Source organism: Aythya ferina (assembly GCF_964211825.1).
Source record: "Aythya ferina genome assembly, chromosome: 2".
NCBI classification, from domain to species: domain Eukaryota; kingdom Metazoa; phylum Chordata; class Aves; order Anseriformes; family Anatidae; genus Aythya; species Aythya ferina.
In genome coordinates this window covers 6,918,962-6,939,790 of record NC_140297.1, presented here as the reverse complement: position 1 = coordinate 6,939,790, position 20,829 = coordinate 6,918,962, and the positions used below count along the sequence as shown (strand labels likewise).

At 41.2% G+C, this 20,829-nt stretch overlaps 1 protein-coding gene across 3 annotated transcripts; it reads right to left on the bottom strand.

Moving 5' to 3' along the window:
* Positions 1-1,651: 1,651 nt before the first annotated feature.
* NUB1 (negative regulator of ubiquitin like proteins 1) lies at positions 1,652-17,160 on the bottom strand. Of its 3 annotated transcripts, none has more exons than XM_084507321.1 (15): positions 16,904-17,160; positions 13,990-14,107; positions 13,738-13,899; positions 11,641-11,699; positions 11,027-11,097; positions 9,993-10,175; positions 8,414-8,502; positions 6,987-7,093; positions 5,920-6,106; positions 5,452-5,559; positions 5,104-5,256; positions 4,042-4,188; positions 3,698-3,796; positions 2,741-2,933; positions 1,652-2,326 (listed from the first exon to the last, which is right to left on the bottom strand). In XM_084507321.1, exons 2-15 carry the CDS (start codon positions 14,104-14,106, stop codon positions 2,163-2,165), a joined length of 1,839 nt encoding a protein of 612 aa, XP_084363447.1. In that variant the 5' UTR covers position 14,107; positions 16,904-17,160; the 3' UTR covers positions 1,652-2,162. The 3 variants fall into 3 exon arrangements, with proteins under 3 accessions (XP_084363447.1, XP_084363448.1, XP_084363449.1); XM_084507322.1 differs by lacking the exon at positions 16,904-17,160 and adding an exon at positions 16,373-16,423; XM_084507323.1 differs by lacking the exon at positions 16,904-17,160 and adding an exon at positions 14,576-14,656.
* Positions 17,161-20,829: the final 3,669 nt, after the last annotated feature.

Here is a 20,829-nt window from a genome sequence, read left to right as displayed (position 1 = left end):
CCCTGCAGGAAATGTTTCCCTTGGTTGCTGGGGGTGCAGGCTCGGCACGCAGCTCAGTTGAGTTGTGTGGTGCTTGGAAATCTATGCTAAGTAACAGGCCTTCAGCAGAGATGGACAGAGCTGCACAGATGGCCTGGCACATTCTTTGTGTTCAAAACTCTGAACTGCAGGCATTTTGGGGCAGACGTGAGAGCCCGTCAGCGAGCAGCTGCACAGGGAGGTCACAAATGGATTTTATAGATGCAGAGCTCCTCGAGCAGAATTAATGAGTCAGTACCACTTCTGCCTGCTGCTAAAGATATCGACGTCTTCAAGCACAGGTTCAAAATTAACTACACCTTTTAGCCAATGCCTCCCGCCCGGCTTAAAACTGCACGCACAGTTACTGGGGGGCAGTGCTGGCAGAATTACATCACTGAGGAATGGCTTCTCTGGCAGACACCGCATGTTGTGATGCTAATTTTAAATTCCTCAAGGACAAATGTGCACTTCTCGAGCTGTCATTGCCACTTTGCTATGCAAGCCACTTCAAAGAAAAGAGCCCTGTGCAGCCCAATGCTGCCTTCAGTGCATGCCTATGAGCTAGCATAAGGCAATGCCATCATGCCGGTAGGTTTGTGAACCTTTTAGCTGAAGGAAAGCAAAAACTCATGCTTTCCCACCCATTTCTTGTTATTTCTTGTCCATGGACTTTTTTTTTTTTTTCCCATTCTGTTGTATATTTATATATTTTTTGCTCAATATCATTCAGTGGTTCCTCAGTGCTCTCCCCTATAGAAATGGGATAGAACAGTTGCCGTTTCTTTCCTCAGCATTTTGTATTACTGGCTTTAGAAATGCTTCAACCTATGAGGACAAGATACAAAACTACCTCGTTTTTGTAGCATTTGTCTTGACGCACTCCTTAACGGTGTAATCATCCCCTGCCTTTTGCTGCCCTTGACTAGGGTAGCCAGATAAAAAAGAAAAGTCCATCACTGAAGCCTATGAAATCCGTAACTGGAATGGTGCTGTCGGGTTGCAGGCTGTGGCTCTGCTTACAGCACTGTGTGTGCCCTAACACAACTGCAAGCCCTCATTCCCCCATTGGTAAATGCTGGGTAAGAATGAACTGGCACCACATAAAAGGTTCTCAGTTTTTCGGACCTACCTCTAAGCAAAGATCCTGGCTAGTTTCTGCATTCCCACCGGCTTCAGCGCCTCTGCCTGGAGCAGGTAGGCCATGAGCTCCCTCTACCGCGAGACTGAAGTTACTGGAAGTAAATAAACCATTTTTAAGAAGAGCTAACACGGTGAACTTGCCTTCCAGGTGGAAAGGAGTGCTTACAGAGCAGAAACCTGGATGCTATAAAAGGCACTCAAACCCAAGTACTTCTCCACAACGTTGAGAACCCATTTAGCCGGGTACAACCACTGCCAGAGTGGCTGAGCTGGGTTTTGTTCAACAGCCAGTTAAAGAAACTGGTCCACGTGAAATTAAACACTTCAATCAACCTGAGGTGTGTTGGGTACCTGTAAGAGGAAGAAAAGCTGCTTGGGGAAACTGGTTATTTAGGTACACACCGAATTACACACCCCTACACAAACACACAGCCTACAGAGGGGTTCCTGCAGCTTTTTAAGAGCAAAGAACGGAAGACTGGCCAAAAGCTGAAGCAGCATATCGTTATCTTTATTGCCTGTGTAACACCTGCATGAAGTGACAAGCGAGATGCAGTATAAATCCATGCACGGATACATAAATGACTCTTAGAAATCCTTCAGAAGAAAAGAACGGTTTGTAAATAGACACCTCTCCAGCCTCATCACCTAGGTTTCTCATTTACAACCGGTTTTTAAAGCTGGTATTTTAAAGTGGCATAGAAATGCTTATTTACCTGTATTCTAAGTGAATCAACTTATTTCACAATAAAAATATAGTTAAGTTCTATTAAATTTTCTTCTGAAAATAAACGCTTCTATTTTTTTTGCTATGACAATAAATTACAATGTATCACAAATGTAGGCTTTAAGCAGATTTATAAATACGCAGGAATTAAGTGTTTCACCTATAGTTTAACTGAATTCGAGGCATTTAGTAAGAGATAAGCTGAAGATGCGTTTATAATCCAAACTCAATTTGTCAGGGGAAAAGCATGTAACTGAAGTAGAGGTAATGAGATTTAATGCTGTGGTACTTGTATATAGGATAAGTATTCATGAATGATCTGTTCTTCCTCCTCCAGTGTTAAATCCAGATAATCCTCTTCGTGTTCAGGAATATCCTCCAGGATTTCATTGACCGCATCAGTCTCCATGTCTTCGTCTGTCTGTGAGCTAGAAGAACCTTCAATAAAAAAGAAAAACAAAACCCCCCAAACAGTGGTGATTTCATTGCTGGAAGAAGTTTATACTTTCCCTCCTTCATCAGCACAACTGCTTTACAAGAACCAGTTACTGTAAGTGGTGAGTATCAGTTACAGCTGTATCACAGTAAGGGATATGTGGTCAAATCAGCTACTGCATCGCACAGATTTGGAATAAAACTTCTTAGCAATCAAAAATCAGGTATCAGCAAGCCAAAAAAAAGTCATCTACAGTGCTGTAGGTCCAGAAAGAATGACAGTCTTAGCTTACTGCTCGCTCTCTGAAGGGTACAGGCAGGGAGAGGTTGGTTTGGTTTTAATTCTAATTGGTGTGATGAGTACAGGTAGGTGGGAGTGATTAGTGTTAGGTGCTTGTGGCACGCAGGAATTCTTACCTGCAGACTCTGTGGGTGAGTCCTTAGATGAAGCAGATTCTTCTGATGGACTGGACCCTTCAGAAGACAGCTGCAGGGAGGCAGGCAGAACTCCCCCATAGTGAGCAAGGGTCTGGGAAGCTAAGTGGATGTTGCCTCTAAAGACCTTTAAAGCTTGCTTTGCTGACTCGTGGCTGAAACCCATGTACGTCAGCTACAGGAGGGAGGAAAAAAAATAAAATCAGTACATATGGAGAAATCCAAGCTCATTCAGCACCAGTGACTGACAGGAATCTGACTGTGTGTCTGACAGTCACTCCTCTCGCACAGAGGAAAGCGTTGCATACCAGGAATTCCAGGACACTGACTCTGCCTTACTGGAACAGTTAACAACAGGGCAGTGACCCATTAAAGGAATGGGGATGTTGGGCAGAATCAAGAGCCTCTTGTTGAACATCAGACCATCTCTTCTTCTGTTTTCAAAAAGGAAACTTCAAAGCACTCCAGCACATTCACATTCCTGGAATGTGATTTACTTTTTCTACACAATCTGGTTTTCCTGCCTATCTGACACTAATTGCAGAGCCACACAAACTGCTGTGGAGCTTTTCAGATGGCCTGTGGTGAGAAAGACACAGCCCAACTCTTTCCCTTTTGCAGTACAATATGCTTAAAGACTTGAATGCATTTCTCATCTGCTGTCTTTTTAGGGTTGGAGCATTCGAGTGCACACATTTCCCTTAGCATTTGTGCACGACAGCTTGGTGTGAGGGGCAGGAAGTAAACAGGAATTACAATTCAGCCGGAGCACGAGTTCACTGTGAGGGGCGGATGTGAGATAATGGAAGTGTGACAGCTCACGAGGGACATGGCACAAAGAATATTTGTGCAGCTTCGCTTAAGGAAGATCTGGAGGGGCTGAAGACAATTCATAAACATGACTATGAGCTCCCGAGAAAGAAAAGAGGTCTGACTCACTTGATCAATACTTTCTTGGGAAACTTGAAACTGGTCCATGGCCACGGAATCATCGTCGTCATCGTTTTCCAACAATAATTCTGGATTGTCCAGAATAAACTACAGTAAAATAGAGAGGGGTCAGAATAGAGCAATGCAGTCGTATTAGTCCTCGGAATGGATCATCTTAGATGATGTCTGATTCACTGGGTCAGGAAGCAGTTCAGTTGTTACAGTTCCAAAAAAATGGTAGCTCGGAGCTAACCACTACATAAGGCAGAAAATCTGCTAAGAAATTAAAAAAAAAAAAAAAAAGAAAAAGTACTTTTTTTGGTACAGAAGCACTGCTCTTAAAAAACACTTACCTTAAAGGCTTGGTCCAGGTTTCCTTGTGCATGATGAAGAGCTACTTGAGCAGCTCTCTCTGAATAGCCCATACTTTTCAAGGTGTTTATGTCCTCTAGTCGCTGCCTTCTTTTAGCTCTCTCCTCCCTCCTTATCTGTGCTTTTTCCTGCAAGAACACAGCATTACAAAGCTAACTGTGCATGGCAATGCTTCGGCCTTCCCCTGGTGCATATGGGCTTTCTTGGATTTACTTCTTTGTGTTTGAATTTGAGGAAAAAGGATTTTTTGTTTTAAATATAGATATTGCTGCCAGACACTCATCCCTAAATAAAGTTGTATTCCCATGAGCAAGCACCGTGGCTGTACTTCTGCTCTGAAGTCTCGGCAGATCAGATTCTTATGCCATCACAGCTATTATAGGCCCTGTGTGGTAAGTGATAAACCAGTCTGGCAGATGGGCCCATAGATGAGACTTGCCAAGGACACGCAGTCAGAAGCAGGCATGTAGCCAACAAGTTCTGAGCCGTTTGACTTTTCTATCCACGTTTCAGTGCCTGAAGTCCAGAAGTGCCACTTCGACTTACCAAAAGTGACTTCAGGTGCTTCAAATCTGGACAACACCCTCAGCCTCTTTCACACCAACACAGAACAGCCTTCTCTCCTTGTGGATCTTGTAAGTCTTCTAAGCCCAAAGCCATACAGTGCGGCCTCACGGTCACCAACAGCACTTTATTGTGCAACCTCCTGTCTTCCATGCCAGTCAAGCCCAGGAATGATAACTTTAACCTCGGTGGCTTTGTTTGCATACAAGACAAGAGCTGAGTAGCAAACACTGTACTACACTGAAAGGGTTTGCACCAATCACAAGTCTTTGGCTCTCTCCTCCCAAGTGTTTTGGGATAGAGCTTCTCTTGTTTTATTAAGTTTTGGTTTCAAACTTGTGGCAGCAGATGTCAAGCTGTTAGTTCCAGTAACAGCGCCAAAGCAGAATAATCAAAACCCTTAATTTAGCACCACAGTGCATTAGTCACGCAAGGCACGATCTAACAGGCACCCCAACAGACACAGTCCTGCACCATACCTCCCTCCTGTTGGTGATGAGGTTGGCAGCGTGCTCCACGTTCCCATGGCACGCTCGCAGGGCAAGGCGGGCTTCCTGTTCGGAGAATCCCAGGAGCGACAGGCGATAGACTTTTTCAGGATCTATGTACAGCTCTTCATATAAATGAGATGCCTGCAGGTAAATGGAACAAAAGTGGTGTTACCAACACTGTTGCTGACATACAAATGGAAAAGAATGTTTTTCTCCATTTTTCTGAGTAAGCAAAGAGCAGGCAGGTGCAACACAGAGCCCAAACAGAGCAGCACTTTTCCTTGAACAAGGTTTCTGGTGCAAACAACCTGAAAGTTTTCCCTAATTGTGTCTTACCTTCTGAATGTACTCAGCAGCCTCCTTTTCTCTGCCGCTGTGATAGTGTCCTATCCCCTGAAGAAGGTAAAGCCGTAGAAACAAAACCTTCTCACGACCATAGCTTCCCTAAAGAATTGTTAAGCAAAGATGGGAAGAAGGGGAAACATAAATGAGAACATGAATTTATTACTAAGAGAACACTGTACACACAAAGAAAACGTAGTCTCTAATATACAGCACTTTGTATGCAGATAAAGCATCACGTCTAGAACAAGGACATCTGTGCATATAAGCACATTTGCTGTGATCTTGTTGTCACGTCCAACACTTTCACCATGCTGGCAGTGACACAACTAGATAGCCAGCAAAGGAAGCATGAGGAAACATTAAACTTCTACAAGAGGACCTTGTAATATTTGAGTAAGAACTCTTCTTTTTTATGAAGAAAAAAACAAAGACATCTGAATTAAACCAAAACCAGCGTACTTTGATATCAATCAGCCTTTCGTGGTTCTCCCCATAGCACCTCTGGAAGCATCTATGGGCTGTGGTCAGCTTTTTCTCGGCATCATCCAGGCAGTCCAGCTGCTCCAGGCGGAAGTAGCACCACACTATGTCCAGCTGCAGCACTGCGTAGTTATCGACGGTGTTCAGCAGCTCTGTGCTACACTCACTGGAAAACAAAACTTTAATTTTTTGGGGGCAGGGGAAAGCAAGGGGGTGGCTGTTTGCTTTTTCCACACCTTTTTTTTTTTTTTTAAATATTAATGAAGCAACATGCTAGAAGCATGTATACTCACATATTTGAGGAAGCACGTGCTTCTTATCTGAGGCAAACTGACACCAATGGAACTTTAATAAAACATCGATCTCCCAACATATTCACTAATACATACGACATGAATGATAACACTACACCTCCAAGAATTACAACAGTCACAGTTAATTTTGTTACTATTCAAGCATCTCTTTAAATGCAGAATGAATTAAACCCCATATAACCTTTAAGAGGACAGAGATCAATCATCTTTCTCAGCGCAAGTGATCACACTGGGTTCTGTGCCAGTCTCCTTGCTCCACACAGATGAGAAGCAGACGGGGACAACGATACTTCTGGTGTTCTCAAAAGAGCAACTTAAGGTTCTGACTGCTGACCCCAAAATAGTTTACCTGCAGAAACCCTGACGTGCTTACTGACCTCTGCTATCTGCTCCACCCTTTGCAGGAAATTATTCCTTCACGGGAGCAATTGCAAAAGAGTAGCTGCATCTGCCTCTCCAGCTACAGCAATTTATAGCCCAGTACATGAATATTGATGGTTTGTTTACGTTTTATGAAAGACTAAACTGCCCCGTGGCAGTATCTGTTTCAGCTGTTCTCCACGAAGCCACCTGACACCAAAAGTCAGAGCCTTTGTCTGCTATTTCCCGTCTGCAGAAGTAATCCTGGGCAAAACAGGCCCTGAATTACAGGCACAGACAGAGCTAGCGGCGTTCCTGTATTTGGTTGAGAGTACAGGAAAGCCAGGTATAAGGACTCAAAAAAGTTCTTACCAGAAGTGTTTATCAGCATCCAACAGATATGGCAGTGCTATTTCGTATTCTTTCTTCTTCATTAATGCTCTGCCCTTCTCATGATAACCCATGGCCAGCACAAGTGCCTGAAAAAATGAAGTGCCTGTGAAAAACATATTGAGACATTTCTGCACACCCCCCAGCTCACTTTTATAACTGAAAAGACTTATCTAGGTAATCCACTAGTGCCCTTGTTCTTTCCAAAACAGTACCTTTCTATCAGTTCAGTAAGAGCAACACTGTTTCACATTGCTTCATACTTTCCTCCCATCTACTAATATATTGTCCAATTAAAAGCAATGAATGCTACTGACACATGAGATGCTGTACCAAATTTAAGACTGAAACTAGATAGATTTTCAATAATGACTGATAAGTATTTTGTAGGTCCTACACTTCCTAGCAGTATCAATTTTGTTTTGCTTAGCTATCAACGCTACCTTGTAAACTTTAATGATTCACCTCCTGCAAAACCTCAGAACTGAAAATTAAATCTTGAATGTGGCAGGAAAACACTCTCGTTCCTGCAGCATGACAAATGGAAATACAAATAATATTTCTTGATAGAAACAATCTGCAATAGTTCTTCTCACCCATGTTCAATAGTGATGAAAGCTGGTGTGATTGCACTTTTGATTCTTCAACTCTTAGGGTGAGTTACTACTTTCAGCACTTTATCACAACAATATGCGCTGGGGGAACAGGCAGTTATTTTTTCCAATCATCCAGAAACTCGAGATGAACCAGAAAACTGATGCTAGAGCTGCAATTAACACATGTTGGGGCCTGCTCATTTCCCCCCCCCCCTTTTTATTTTTTTTTTCCAGGCATAATTCCAAGCAGTTTGTAGAGAATTTTCTATTTATCTTCACCAAATCCAAAAATCTGAAAAGACAGTGTCTACCACCACTCTTCTGCTTCAGCAGCCAACATCAGGTGTGTCACTCCTACTACAATTCAATGCACGCACCCAGCCAAAGATTTTCAGCTGAGAATGTTGGCCTTGAACGTGAACAGATTTAAATCTGAGAGACTCCCGATTTTGTGAGACTCAGCAAGTTCCCAACTGAAACCGACCGAGCCTAAAGAACAAGTTATTTTCATGTGGTTCTAGGGCAACTCACATTTAAAACAGGTGGTATGCTATAACGAAGTTACAGCTCATCTTAAAACACAAAAATAAGGCAAGATTACATCAATTGTATCAGCAATTAGGGGTCTGTCTTGACTAAAGTATCCTCAGTTCTTCTTTTATTTCAAAATTATTTCTGTTAAGCATACATCTACTGGACCCAGTGTACAATCCCCAAAAAGCCTGAGTGTATTTCAATCTCACATTTGACATACTTCACTAATTAAGCTTTACAAAGCTATCTTATTACCTTTGTAAGATATTTTTTACTTACTTTTTTAGCTTGAGGAGGAATCTCAATTGACCTCCCAGTCTGATTAGCTATATCTAGATATGGAGCAGTATCTGGATCCAAGTACTCCTCTGAAACATAAGAAAAAGCAGTCTTAGTTTCAAGTACCACCTTCCAGCAGAATAACATTGCTGTCATAAAATTATGTCATTAAGTGCATGGTTAAACAAAAAGTAAACAAACCCAAAAATTCTGAATTCCATATGAAGGCTGGTTTGGGACAGATCTACCACCAATGTTGTCAACCAGCCAAGCCCAAGAAACTTTTAGGGTCTCTTACTTAGAGAGCTGTCTATGAGCATCCAGAAATTTATGTGAATTGTAAGGAGTTTTTTTCAGAAGACAAAACAACCTACATTTTACGTGATATGACACTTGAAATACTTTATCAAATAAACCTTACAGAATACAAGGAAATCCTCAGCACAGCTGATAAAAAAAAAACAAAGAAAAATACAGCTCAGTATTTTCCATTCCCCATATATTTAATGTTTGTGACCAAACTATCAATTTTGTTCTCACCTACACTTGATTTAAAATAAAAAGATGTTTTTCTTATAAATAAAAGACAATTAAGAGAAGTTTGCTGAGATTAAAAGCTTACAAAAGGTTTGTTAAGTCTTTTTTAAATTTCACATAGCTTTGAAGAGAGCCTTGAGCCTATGAAACAATTATGGACTCCATGCCATACTGTGGCATTATGCTATAACCGACAGTGGTAAATATCTTTAAAATGCCCTATACAGGATCCAAGGCTTGGGATCTAAATTACCCCTTAAGTCAATAAAAGGAATCACTTCTTTTAGTTTGTCCAAAATCTGACATTACAGTAAGAAACGGGCTGTCACTGGGCGTTAAAAGCAGCTTTGTTCACGTATTTTTGTTGCATTTGGCAGGAACTCATTACATACTCAATTTCAGTTTCTTGTTTGTGGATTTTTCGAAACAATAAAGTAGCAAAATGATTGAAACTCACCATCTAGCAGTGCAATTCATGGGCACACTTAACCTCATTTTGAAAAATTATTACTGTTAAATTGACTATATCCCTTTAACTTAATCCACAGTTGCTAGCAATCAGCATCAAACACAATGAGAAAAGAACAGCCACATTATAGATCAGAGTGACAAGAGAGCTGTTCTGCACAATGAAACCATGGTTACGCACAGCCATATCTGAGTTAAACTACAGAGAAGTGTGTAATGACTTATAATACATTATTCCACTGTGCTTATGTGTACAATAAATTTGAAGCCTGTTCGCAGAGTTGCCAGTCCCCTAACTGTCAAGTGTCAATTAAATAATAATTGATTCATTTTATGTCCCTCTCAAAGTGCCAAATATTTTCTAGCATTCCAGTTTTATAGGAGTTAGAGTAGAAGAGGCAGTTTTAATCAACTTAAAATGCAGTTTTCAAGTTGGTAGAAAACTACACCAGTATAAGCTGAAGTCTGGTCATGGAACAGGTACTCTTCAATGCTGAAAGGCTATTGAGAAGACAAGTTTTGATCAGCAAGACTTAACAACCAGCTCTCCACCTCCAAACCAATTCTGCCTCACCTCTCTCTGCTAGAATTTCCAAACCCTTCTTAGTCCTTTGCATCTTGTCACTGATGTCTTTCTCTTTCTTGCGCTGAAGTTCTTCTTCCTGAACCTTTCTTTTAGTTTCCTCATCGCTCTGTTCCAGTTGAAGCACCATCACTTTCGCGTTGTGAGTTACACCCTGATCTTCAAGAGTTCTTCCTGTAAAATAAAGTATGATGAATGAAATATAAATACGAAGTTTACAAAGAGAGACCATTTTATGTTGTACTGCCTCTGGAAGATAAAAAAACAACCTAAAACAGCTCCTTGCCTTACTTGCACTGTACTGGAGAACTACAGTAATTACTAGACAGTGGTTTTGACTGAGTACTTGGGTCAACTACTGACATCTTCAGCAGAAATTCAGAAACTAGAAGCAGACTGGTATTTTAAAAATGCTTTTAAAATGTCTGGTATGTTTCTTTGCTTGCTTTTTTCCAAAGCGTTCAAGAAATATGAGTGTTTCTATTTCAGTTAGTTGATCTCCAGGCAAAAAGTGGAATAACGTGAGGTTAAACAACGTGTCCAGAATCATACACCACAACAGTACCAGTACAGATGAAGTGGGAATTGAAGCCAAGTTCTTATTATCAAGTTTATGGCTTTACCTACATCTGACCTCTTCCAAGGGAACTAAATATGCTTAGGGAATCAATAAAAGGAAAGTAGCTGAAGTTGAACATGTGTAAGACATTACAAAAAGTTTTTGAATGTGCTGTTATACAATATGGACTTTAGAGAAGTTTATGGTTTCTCTTAAACATATTTTGGGCGTTTCAACACTTAATAAATGATGAAAATCTACTTTCTGAAGGGATTCATATAATCACTCTAATTCTTTCTGAGGTTTTTGATCATTATGATTTCTTACATTTCCTATAGAGCAAAACCTGACAAATATAACTGCTATTCCTTGGGGATTTTAGAAATTAATAAAACTGCAAGAAACTTTGCCTCTGAGAAGCAATAAAATTGAAAACACAGAAGTATACTCAACTAGAGATACATACCCAGGTCAAGCTGCTTCTTATTTATGATTATTTTGATGGCATTTTCTTTTAATCCATGTTCCTGTGCTATCCTGTGAAATAAATCATTGCACCCATTAATATAAATTTGTAAGGATAAACAGTGTTTCTAGAAAATGAATGCGTTCATAACTGGTTTAACCTTTTGCTACAAAAGGCTGCTGGAAATAAAAACAGCATCAGAAAGCTTTCTGAATCGCTTAGGGAAAAGATGGGATGCAAAATGGGAAAAGCAAAACAGGCAGAAAAGAATGTGATTTTAGTACGGTTAAACATACAGAAGGGAGAGAAGCTGATGGCCACTGCTCAGCAGACCCGTTACAGATTTGGAGCACTGATCAGTGGTGCCTTCTCAGGTACTTGCTGGTGACTTATAGAGGAAAGTCCCCTTCCACAGTTGTAACTCTTCTTTTTTCTGTTAAACTGCTTTTTACATGAAGAACTGCCCTCTGTATCACTGGGCATCCTATTCAGACATGCTCAATGCTAAGAAAATGCTCAAGATAACATGACAAATAGCACACCATTTGTAGTTTTAGTACTGTATGACAGTATGCTACTTCAGAAGAGAAGAGCCAAAAGGTGATTACACTTACTGTGATCTGAGTTCCTTGCCTGTGATGAACAGGCTGGTTTCCAGTGGGATTTTTCTGCTCTGTAGTAATTATATTGGGTGGGGTAAGGAGGAGGGAAGGAAAAGAGCATGATATCAAGACACTTTGGACATTTTCTTAATTAACTGTTTTACAACAACTACGATTTCTTTCTCAAATAATAATCATGTTAACAGGGTTATGGCTTGGCATACATATTAGTAATTTCTGGGCAGGGAGTCTTGCACTTGCTATACAGTGCTAAAAATAAGCATTACCACAGCAGAAGATGGAGAATTAGATAAATCCAAATTCAGAACCAAACAATTTAAACTGACTAATTTAATTATGCACTTCCAATCTGAACTCTGCTTCGTAATTATGCCACTCACCTGTGACTGGCTAAGTTATGATTAATTCCTTATTAGTGTGTCTGGTCCCAGATTAGATAAACTGGAATTTTAAATGAATTAATTCCCTTATGCCCAGTAGCATTGAAAAGAGAAATTATGAAACTATTTGTTTGCCTTAACTGCACGGCAATCACTTAACACCCTCTACCCTTTTGCCCATCACATCCCCTAGTAATTAATTTTCACTACAGGAGAGAGAACAATTACGACTGTGCTGTGTTTTTTAAATTATTCGGTAACAACAACAAAAGATCATTCTGAAGCAGAAATTATCATATAAGATCATCATCTTCAGTAGAAAATATTGCCCTTTTCCAGAGTGACTATCCACTTCTGTTGCTGATGACAATCTTTAAGCGCCCCTGCGTAGGGGAGTTCTCTTTTCCTGTTATCAGAGCGGATGAAGACATGCAGCACTGGGGAAGATGCTGCTCCCTCAGAGTGGGATCAAAACTGTTAACTGTCTGAAAATCACAATTGTGCTTGCCAGAGACTGGCTTTGTCTGCACTACTAAAAACCCTAACCAAGGGCCCGTCCTCTGCCCTGTGACTGACTTGCACAGGGCTGAAATCTCCCAGCCTTCAAAGCCGAGCAGCTGCGTCCAAACTGATGGAAATCAGTCCCTGGCCCACATCAGCCTTACACTGCACCTGGCTGTGGTTTGGCAGAATACCAGGTGGCCTGGGCAAAACTGCCTCAGAGATGATGCTAACAACCCACAGGATGTCTGACTGTGGAACAGCGGCCAGCCAGCCCCGTGGGAGTTGAGCTGACAAGGGTAGACATAGCCACAGAATCCAGTAGGGTGACCTGCATGACACAGACTTCGTCAGATTCACTTCATTATTCTGTTTTCATGCATAGCACGCACCAAAGGCTGAAGCCTGGCTTTAAAAAAGCAAGACTTAGTGAATTCTAATTATGTCAGGCTTTTTGGTCTGGACTTAGAATAGATGCGTACCTTCACAACAGAAAACCATCCCTCTCCTTTCCAAGTTCAAACACCGGATGTACCTTAAAGTAGGTGTAGTGCCTGGGCTGGAGGAGTTACACGAGGATGATGTAAAGTCACTGTAAAAACCCTGCCAAATGCCACGGTTAAAAGCCAAAGCAGTTCTTTTCAATATCATCATCCACACGCAGCTAAAGATGACACTGCATTCAAGCTGCCTATTGCACTTAAAGTTTTCTTTTTTTTTTTTTTTTTTTTTAAATTAAAGCTGTCATTCAAACAACGATAGTGGTAATAAAGTGATACTCATATGCTAATGCAACTTTAGGTATTTCACAACAGAAAAAATATATCTGCTCTTTACTGCTAATGTGAGCGGTTAAGTCAGAAGGAATCAAATTGAACTAGACAGACGCTTAAATCTAATGTACTTTTCTTAATTGAAAGATCATTTCTCATTAAATCCTAAAGGAAAGACAATTACTAATCTCTCAATATTATATTCAATTATATTCCTTTGCCGTGCTATTTCCATCTATCTGGGAAACTAAAATATACCTACAGAACTTCTCCCCAATGTATTTTTTATACCTCAGCACAGATCTCTTATGCAAATCACCCCTAAAAGTTAAAGAAGTGAAAACATTTGAATTAGATACAAAAAAAATAGTACTTAAAAGGCCATAATCCTATGGCCTAGGTACTTATCCTAACTTTTCTGCAGTGGCACTTACTTTTCTTCGAGGCAGATATATATCAAGTCTCGCAATCCCAGTCACTTTAAAATTTTCATTTCCTGTTCCACGCTCAATTGCTTTACATCGTATTTCTTCAAGCATATTCTCTGCATCATTCTCATTGATATTCAGCTTGGATGAATATTTCTGTGCAAGCTCCTAAGGAAACAGCAAGAAAAAAAACTGGCAAAATACACCAGTAACAGGACATGAAAAGCATGTGACACCAACTCAAGACAGAATATTTACCTTCATCTCTTCACCAGCTTCCTTATTCTCATTTGTGTATGGTGGTTTCCATAGCTGAATTTTGTCTTCTCGTAAGCAACTTGTCAGTTTTGCTATTAAATACTTCTTTTGTGCCATCCTTTTAAAACAAAAGCATTGTTGGAAGGAAAAAGAAAGGAAAATAATCAGTCTTTTCATATAGCTTTCCTGTATTAAGATAGTGTTCTTTTTTTACTGAGCCTAAACAATATTGCAGAACTCTGTAAAAACAAACAAACAAACAGAAACAACAAAAGCAAGCAAACAAACAATCCCCTTGAGTATAAAGTGCATCCCATGTATTTTGTTGATGATGGGAATCTGACAACCAAACTATTATCAAAAACCCTGGAAAGAGGGTGAAAGCTGGACTGAGACAGAGCTAATCCAGGGGTCTCCTGCTTTGCACCTTGGTATTTCAAGTGAAATGAAATCTCTTCCTAACCCCTCACGTAAAATGGAATTACAGAATGTGCTGATTCATCAGACTCTGTGATACAATTCTTCTGCCCTGCCCTGGAAAGGGCTGCTCATTCCAATCCCCATTTAAAACATGTTCTTGCTGTACCTCTGCCTTTCTGCTTCTCCTGCTTCCTTGCTTCAACAGCCTTTCTACACCAGCGGAGGCTGAACATGAATTATTACCCTCTTTGGCAAGACAGAAAGGAGCTATCAGGAAGAAGCATCTCAGTACCACGAGCCTCACCATGAGAATACCATAGGGCAAAGTTCTTATCCCTCTGGCAAAGTGAGACCTGCTACAGGGATGAGAGAGATCTTTGTCTCCCCAGTCTCAGTCGTTTGACAAGAAAGCATGTTGAACAGCACTGTTAAATGGAACTGTAAAATTCTGGTATCACAACAATGGAACAGCAGGGCATCACTTGTCACAGTCCAAGAGATGCTCTTCCCACTCCCACTGCAAAGTTAGAAAAGGCACAAGCAACATAAAGAACAGAGGCTGAGATTAGAGGTGATGTGTGCTGTAAATCTGCAGCAGGCGATGAAGTTCCCATCGCTGGGGAGAAGATGGTTGTGGCTGAGCAGAGCAGTTCCCTGTCTCCCAGGTAATAGTTTAGGCTGAATTCATCACCAGAGGTTATTCAGCTGAGAAGAAGCAGTAACCTCTGTGAGGGAAGCAGCACGTCCCTGAAAACAAAGCAGAACAAACTAAAACCACAACAAGAAACAGGGAAGGCAGAGAGAGGGCTAGGAAAGGCAGATGCAGTGATCTCGACAGAAAAAAAAATCGATTTGGATATTAAAGCATGGAGCACTTGGCTTTTGGACATTTGGAATCATATGCAAGACGTCTTTTAATTTATATAGAAAGGCACTTAAAAAGTGTTGGCATTTGTGCCCTGAGATTGGCATCAAAACTGATTAAGTGGTTTCATTTTTCTTTTGAGAATGGTTTCATTTTCTTATTCTTGTAGATCAGCACAGAGCTCTCAGGAAGAAGGGGACAGAATAGGAGAATCAGATGCTACCACCCATTTGCACAAAGCCTGTTCCTTGCTTAAGGCATGCTTTCTGAAAATAAAGCAAAAACAACAAAAAGACACACTAGGCAAAAATCCAACAGCTCCTAAATTCACTTGTCAGCGGCATCTCAGCCCCAGCTTTAGTGAGCTACAAAGAATCTTTGAATGCTACAAAGACAAGAGTCTCTTCTAGAGAAGAGCCAGAGTGGCTAACTGAAACAAGTGGGGATTTTAACAACCCTTCTGCTTTGTTTCCTGTCATTTACATAGTGTCTGGCCAAACCAGGTGAGGCAGCCCGGCTTTTTCTTGCTGAGATGCTGTTGTTACCTTACAGCTACAGCAAAATATGGCATTTACAAGCAGAACGCAACAAACACATTCCATTTTCCAAAGATTGTCTTAAAGTTACTGACAGAGCTGTTCTCCTTTTCCAAACTATGTCACGTAATTCCCATTAATAACTTTAAACACTGAATTTTGCCTATTTAGGGTATGCTGAAGAAGCGCCTCATACCTATATATAGTCTATTTAACATAAACCTAAGAAACAAAAAGGTATCCACAGCTTTGGGGCATCCAAAGTCTAAAGTTGCAATAAGGTTAAATAAGGCTACAAGTTGTACACTTACCTTTTTATGAACATCCTATTTTATAGTTTTGTACGTTTGTGATTTCTTACTCATCTACTAAGCCAGAAAACAACACTGCAGCCTCCAATTAAACTTACCCTTTCCTATTCTGCATAAAAAAGAGGGTAAGTTTCCTTTTCATGACCGAAAATCTATCCCTCTATATGCAAACTATCTCCCGTTTTTCATAAATTTATATTTCAATGTAACCAAATTGCAAGAGGATCTCTAACGATGCCTTTGTGACTTACCTCGCCCCCAGCCAGCACAACAAGTGTGCCTGAAACGCTTTCACTTTCGGTAAGGGTTTAAAGGGACTTTCTCAAAGCTGTTTTGGTGAAGAATTGGGAGGGGCTTTGGGATGCCAGGGGGGGAGTTTTGGTAGCTCGGGGGTTATCCTCTGGGGCCAGCTGGCCTCATAGGTGAGAGAAATTGAAATAAATATAGAAATAAGGGTGAAAAAAGAAATTTTTAAGGGAAGGGGCAGAAGATGCTCAGTGAGGTTATAAATAATAAATACCACAGCAGTTATAAATAATATTATTGAGGTTATAATAAAAAGATATGGGTGAAACAGAGGCAAACAGAGCTCCCTGGAGCATCCACTTGGTACCCCCGCAGCTCGAGGGAGGCTGCGCAGCCTCAAGCAGCACCACGGGCAAAACCACGAAGCACTTTTGGCACCCCAAACCCCTGTCACCACCATCACCCCTGTCACGACACCATGGCGACAGCCCCCACCCCCAAAATCTCCCCGCGCCCTAAGAAGGGGGGGCACCCACCTGAGCCTCCACGGCGGAGGCCGAGCCTGGGGGCCCAGCAGATCCCTGAGGGGCTCAGGGGGGGTCTCGGGGGTGCTGCCCGGCTGCCCCTCAGCCCCCCTCGGGGGCTCCGGAGGATGGCGGCCGCCTCCTCGGCCTCACGGAGCGGGCGGCGGCCGCTGGAGGCCGGTTGCCTCAGCCAGGCCGGAAGGAGCCCGGGGAGAACGGGCGCGCGTCACGTGGGTGAAGCCGAGCCCCCGCCGCCATCTTAGGGCTTTGCCCTCAGTTCGGGGGGGGCGGATTTATTTTAGCAATGTTAGGTGGAAATTAGAGGATGAAAGAGTGAGGGCTTGCTTAGTCGTAATAAACGTTTAATTAAAAAATAAATTATTTAAATAATATTGAATTTAATTAATTAAATTATTAATTAAATAATAAACAAATTAAAAATAAATAAATTAAATAATGAATAAATAAATTAAATAAATGGCTAAATAAAGCAATCGTAATTATCGAAGTCAGGAATGAAAGGCTGGGTGGGTTGCTTAATTGCACTCCAATAGACGTTGCTGAGTTGTCTTTGCTTACCTGCTGTGCAAATGAACCCAAACGAGTAGTCTCGGGGCCCCTCCCAAGAGGATGTTTCCTGACAAAAATGGGGAAAACCTGTCTCAAAAACCAGCTGAGAACAACCGTGTGGTTTGGACAAGAGCCAAGGAGCAGCTGAGTCTGTACAAAGGCAGGGGGTCAAGCAGTGGTGATGAAGAGGAGTTATCGGCCTTCGTCCCCATGACCCCCTGATGACCACCAGCAGGCGCAGATGGGAGGAGTCTGTGGAAATGACTTCTTGGAGCTAATTTTAATACAAAGCAGAGACAGGTTATTCATATGTATAGGTGTATTGGGAAACTTCATGCATATATAACTTTTTCCTGTATATAAACAAAGCAAGTCAAGTGTTGAGGTGTGCATGCACTTGGGAGCTATCCCAGTGCCAAAATAAACCACACACCTACTTTCTAACTCATTTACTTTGAGTTGTAGAGTTATTTCAAGAATCAATGTCTGCTTGTCCCCTCGAAAATGATTTGGAGAACAGATTTGTGCTTGTTGTGCGGGTGTTAAAATTAAAGTGGGTTCAGAGACCTGAGTGGAGAAATACATCGTGTGTTGTGGTCCATGGGCATGCCTTTTACTTCCTGCTGCCATCCCCGTAGTGCCCCATTGCTGGGAACAGGCTGTGAGGCCAGGTGGGCTGTCTGGTGCTACGCTTGTACCAGAGACTCCCAAAAGTTTGCAGCTCATAGAAACACAGAATATCCTGAGTTGGAAGGGTCCCACAAGGACCACTGAGTCAAACTCCTGGCTCCAGGTGTACCCAAAAATCAGAATTCAGCTTGCTCCTGGAACCCTGTTGGGGCCTGTAAAAGACATCATTATTTCTGGTGTAACCCATTAAAAGAATGCTTTAACTTGTGAGTTGATACTCTCTTGTGCCCAGTTGTCCCAGTAGCTAAGGGATTTTCTTCTAACTGCTCTGATAAAGTTAAAGCGCTGCCCAAGAATATTACTTATTCCAGAACAGATGGCCCTGCAGGTCAGTCCTTATGTAAAACATATTCCTTACTCAGTCATGAAGCTAGGTGGGGGTGCTGCATACTGAAGCTTAGAAAATGGGAACTTCATACGTACTGTGGTTCGTGAACACGACTCTGAACTAGAATTTCAGGATTCCAGGCTCCCCACGTGCACAAATCATTCAAGTTTGCCCATGGGTGAAGTAAGGGTATTGTTACTGAACTTGCTTTTATGACAAGTCTTGAGTTCAATGCTTGAAACTCTGCTGAAGCTGAGTAACACAGTGATGGTAGTTACTCCCCCATGATCTCCAAACATGAAGAAGCTCCAAACAGCAAAGGGTTTTGCAAATCAGGAGCACTTGAGAATTGGGACTTGCTAATATCTGAAGGTTTCCATTTTTCTTCTCATGAAATGTGTCCTTTATTTCATTTTCATTTATATGAGGGCTGCTTTAGAGGGGAAAAAAAAAAAAAAAAAAAAAAAAAAAGTAGAATTCTCCTCAGGCAATGTACCTGTGTAACATTTCAGTCTCCTGAAATGTAACAACTTTTCTCAGAACTAAAAATACTCCACTAACAAGTGAAAATTCGTTGAAATTTATCTTCCATAATGACCTTAGGAATTAAGCTGAAAGACTTCTCCAGAGGCAGAATGCCCTTCCTAATTAAGCTCCAGCTAGTACAAAGCAAAAAGCAAGCAAGTTTGCTGGAGAACACTCAGGAAAGGCTGAAGTGTTTGCATGAAAGTGCCTACAAAGGATTGAGTTACTTAGTCCATGCATAAACTTTCACCGAGTTTTAAATCAAAGTACTCAAGGTCTATGTTTAATTAAGATAACTAATTCAAAGCACTTTAAAAACAATTTAAAAGTATTTGCAGAAAATAATATCGCTAATTTAATCAAATAGGTTTATAGAGTAGGTAAGTGGCCAGATAACATTTTAAAATTTCTGTGATAATGATTTAAAAGTTTAGAAGTTGCATTCACTGAAATGTTTTTGACTATTTTACTGCAAGTACCCAGCCAATATGACCTTAAATTAAATTTTTAATAGTTCTTATAGTGGCTTCTTGCTAGCATGGGATTTTTTTTTCAGTTATTCCTTTGGCTTTATGTGATTCTCTTATTGTCTACAGACTTGGAGATGCAACAAAAATAACACTCCAGTATAATGAAAGGCTGGAGTACAAATCGATATACTCTGTAATAAGAAAGTCAGGTAAATAGAAAGCTAACGTGCATCACATAGTTCAAAAAAATCATTGTCCCTCAATATTTCTCTCCAGGTACTTTCTTATGGCTGGTTATTTAGTATTTTATCCCTGTTGTACCTATACCTCTTATTCATATCTGTTTTATCTATTTTTTTTTCCTTTCTAATCTTTCTTTAAGTACTCTAAGTACTGTTTTTGTTGCTGTTTTGGTTTGTTTCTTTAAGTGTTTATGATTGCTTATTGATGTTTCATGCCTACACTGAAATAGGAGTCGGTATCTGAGCTGGAAACCAGTCTGTGGCAAGCCAGTTTATTGAAAACATCAAAAAAAAAAATTGAAAACGCTGAAAAATCACAGTGAATGCTTCTACCAAACTGATGTCTTCAATCTGCTGCTTTTACTAAAGATGAATGAAAAATTCTTGAGGAGTTACTGGGGCATACTCATCACTATCGGTAACAGCTGCTGCTTTTCAGCGTGGCATCTCAAAATACATTACTAAGCAAGTCCTGAGCAAGAAGATCAGTAAAAGCTACTGAAGTATATCTTTAGAGAATTTTGTTAAGGAACCTCGATATTCTTTTGCCTTTCTCATAAGAATGGTCACTTCCAGGAGACAGTTGCCTGCCTGTCTACTGATGTTGGCTGGATCAGTGTGGGACACGAGAGAATTTAGGTCTGGAATGGTGTTGAGTGGCACAGAAAAAAAGGAGGCTTGGCAAGAGGGGTCAGAACAGCATTATATTCTATGATATTCTTTAATTTTCTGCGCTCTTACGAAACACCGTAGTACTGTGTGCCATGGTACTGGGGTATTCTCACAGGGATTGCATCCAGATCAGGGGCCCCCAGCACCAGCAGGACAGGGACTTTTGGGGTGAGTCCAGAGGAGGCCACGAGGATGCTCAGAAGCTGGAGCAGCTCTGCTGTGGAGCCAGGCTGAGGGAGTTGGGGTTGTTCAGCCTGGAGAGGAGAAGGCTCTGGGGAGACCTCACAGCGGCCTGCCAGGGCCTGAAGGGGGCTGCAGGAGAGCTGGGGAGGGACTCTTGGGCAGGGGGTGTAGGGATACGACAAGAACTAATGGTTTTAAACTGAAAGGGAGTAGGTTTTGAGTAGATACAAAGAAGGAAATTCTTCACTCAGAGGTAGG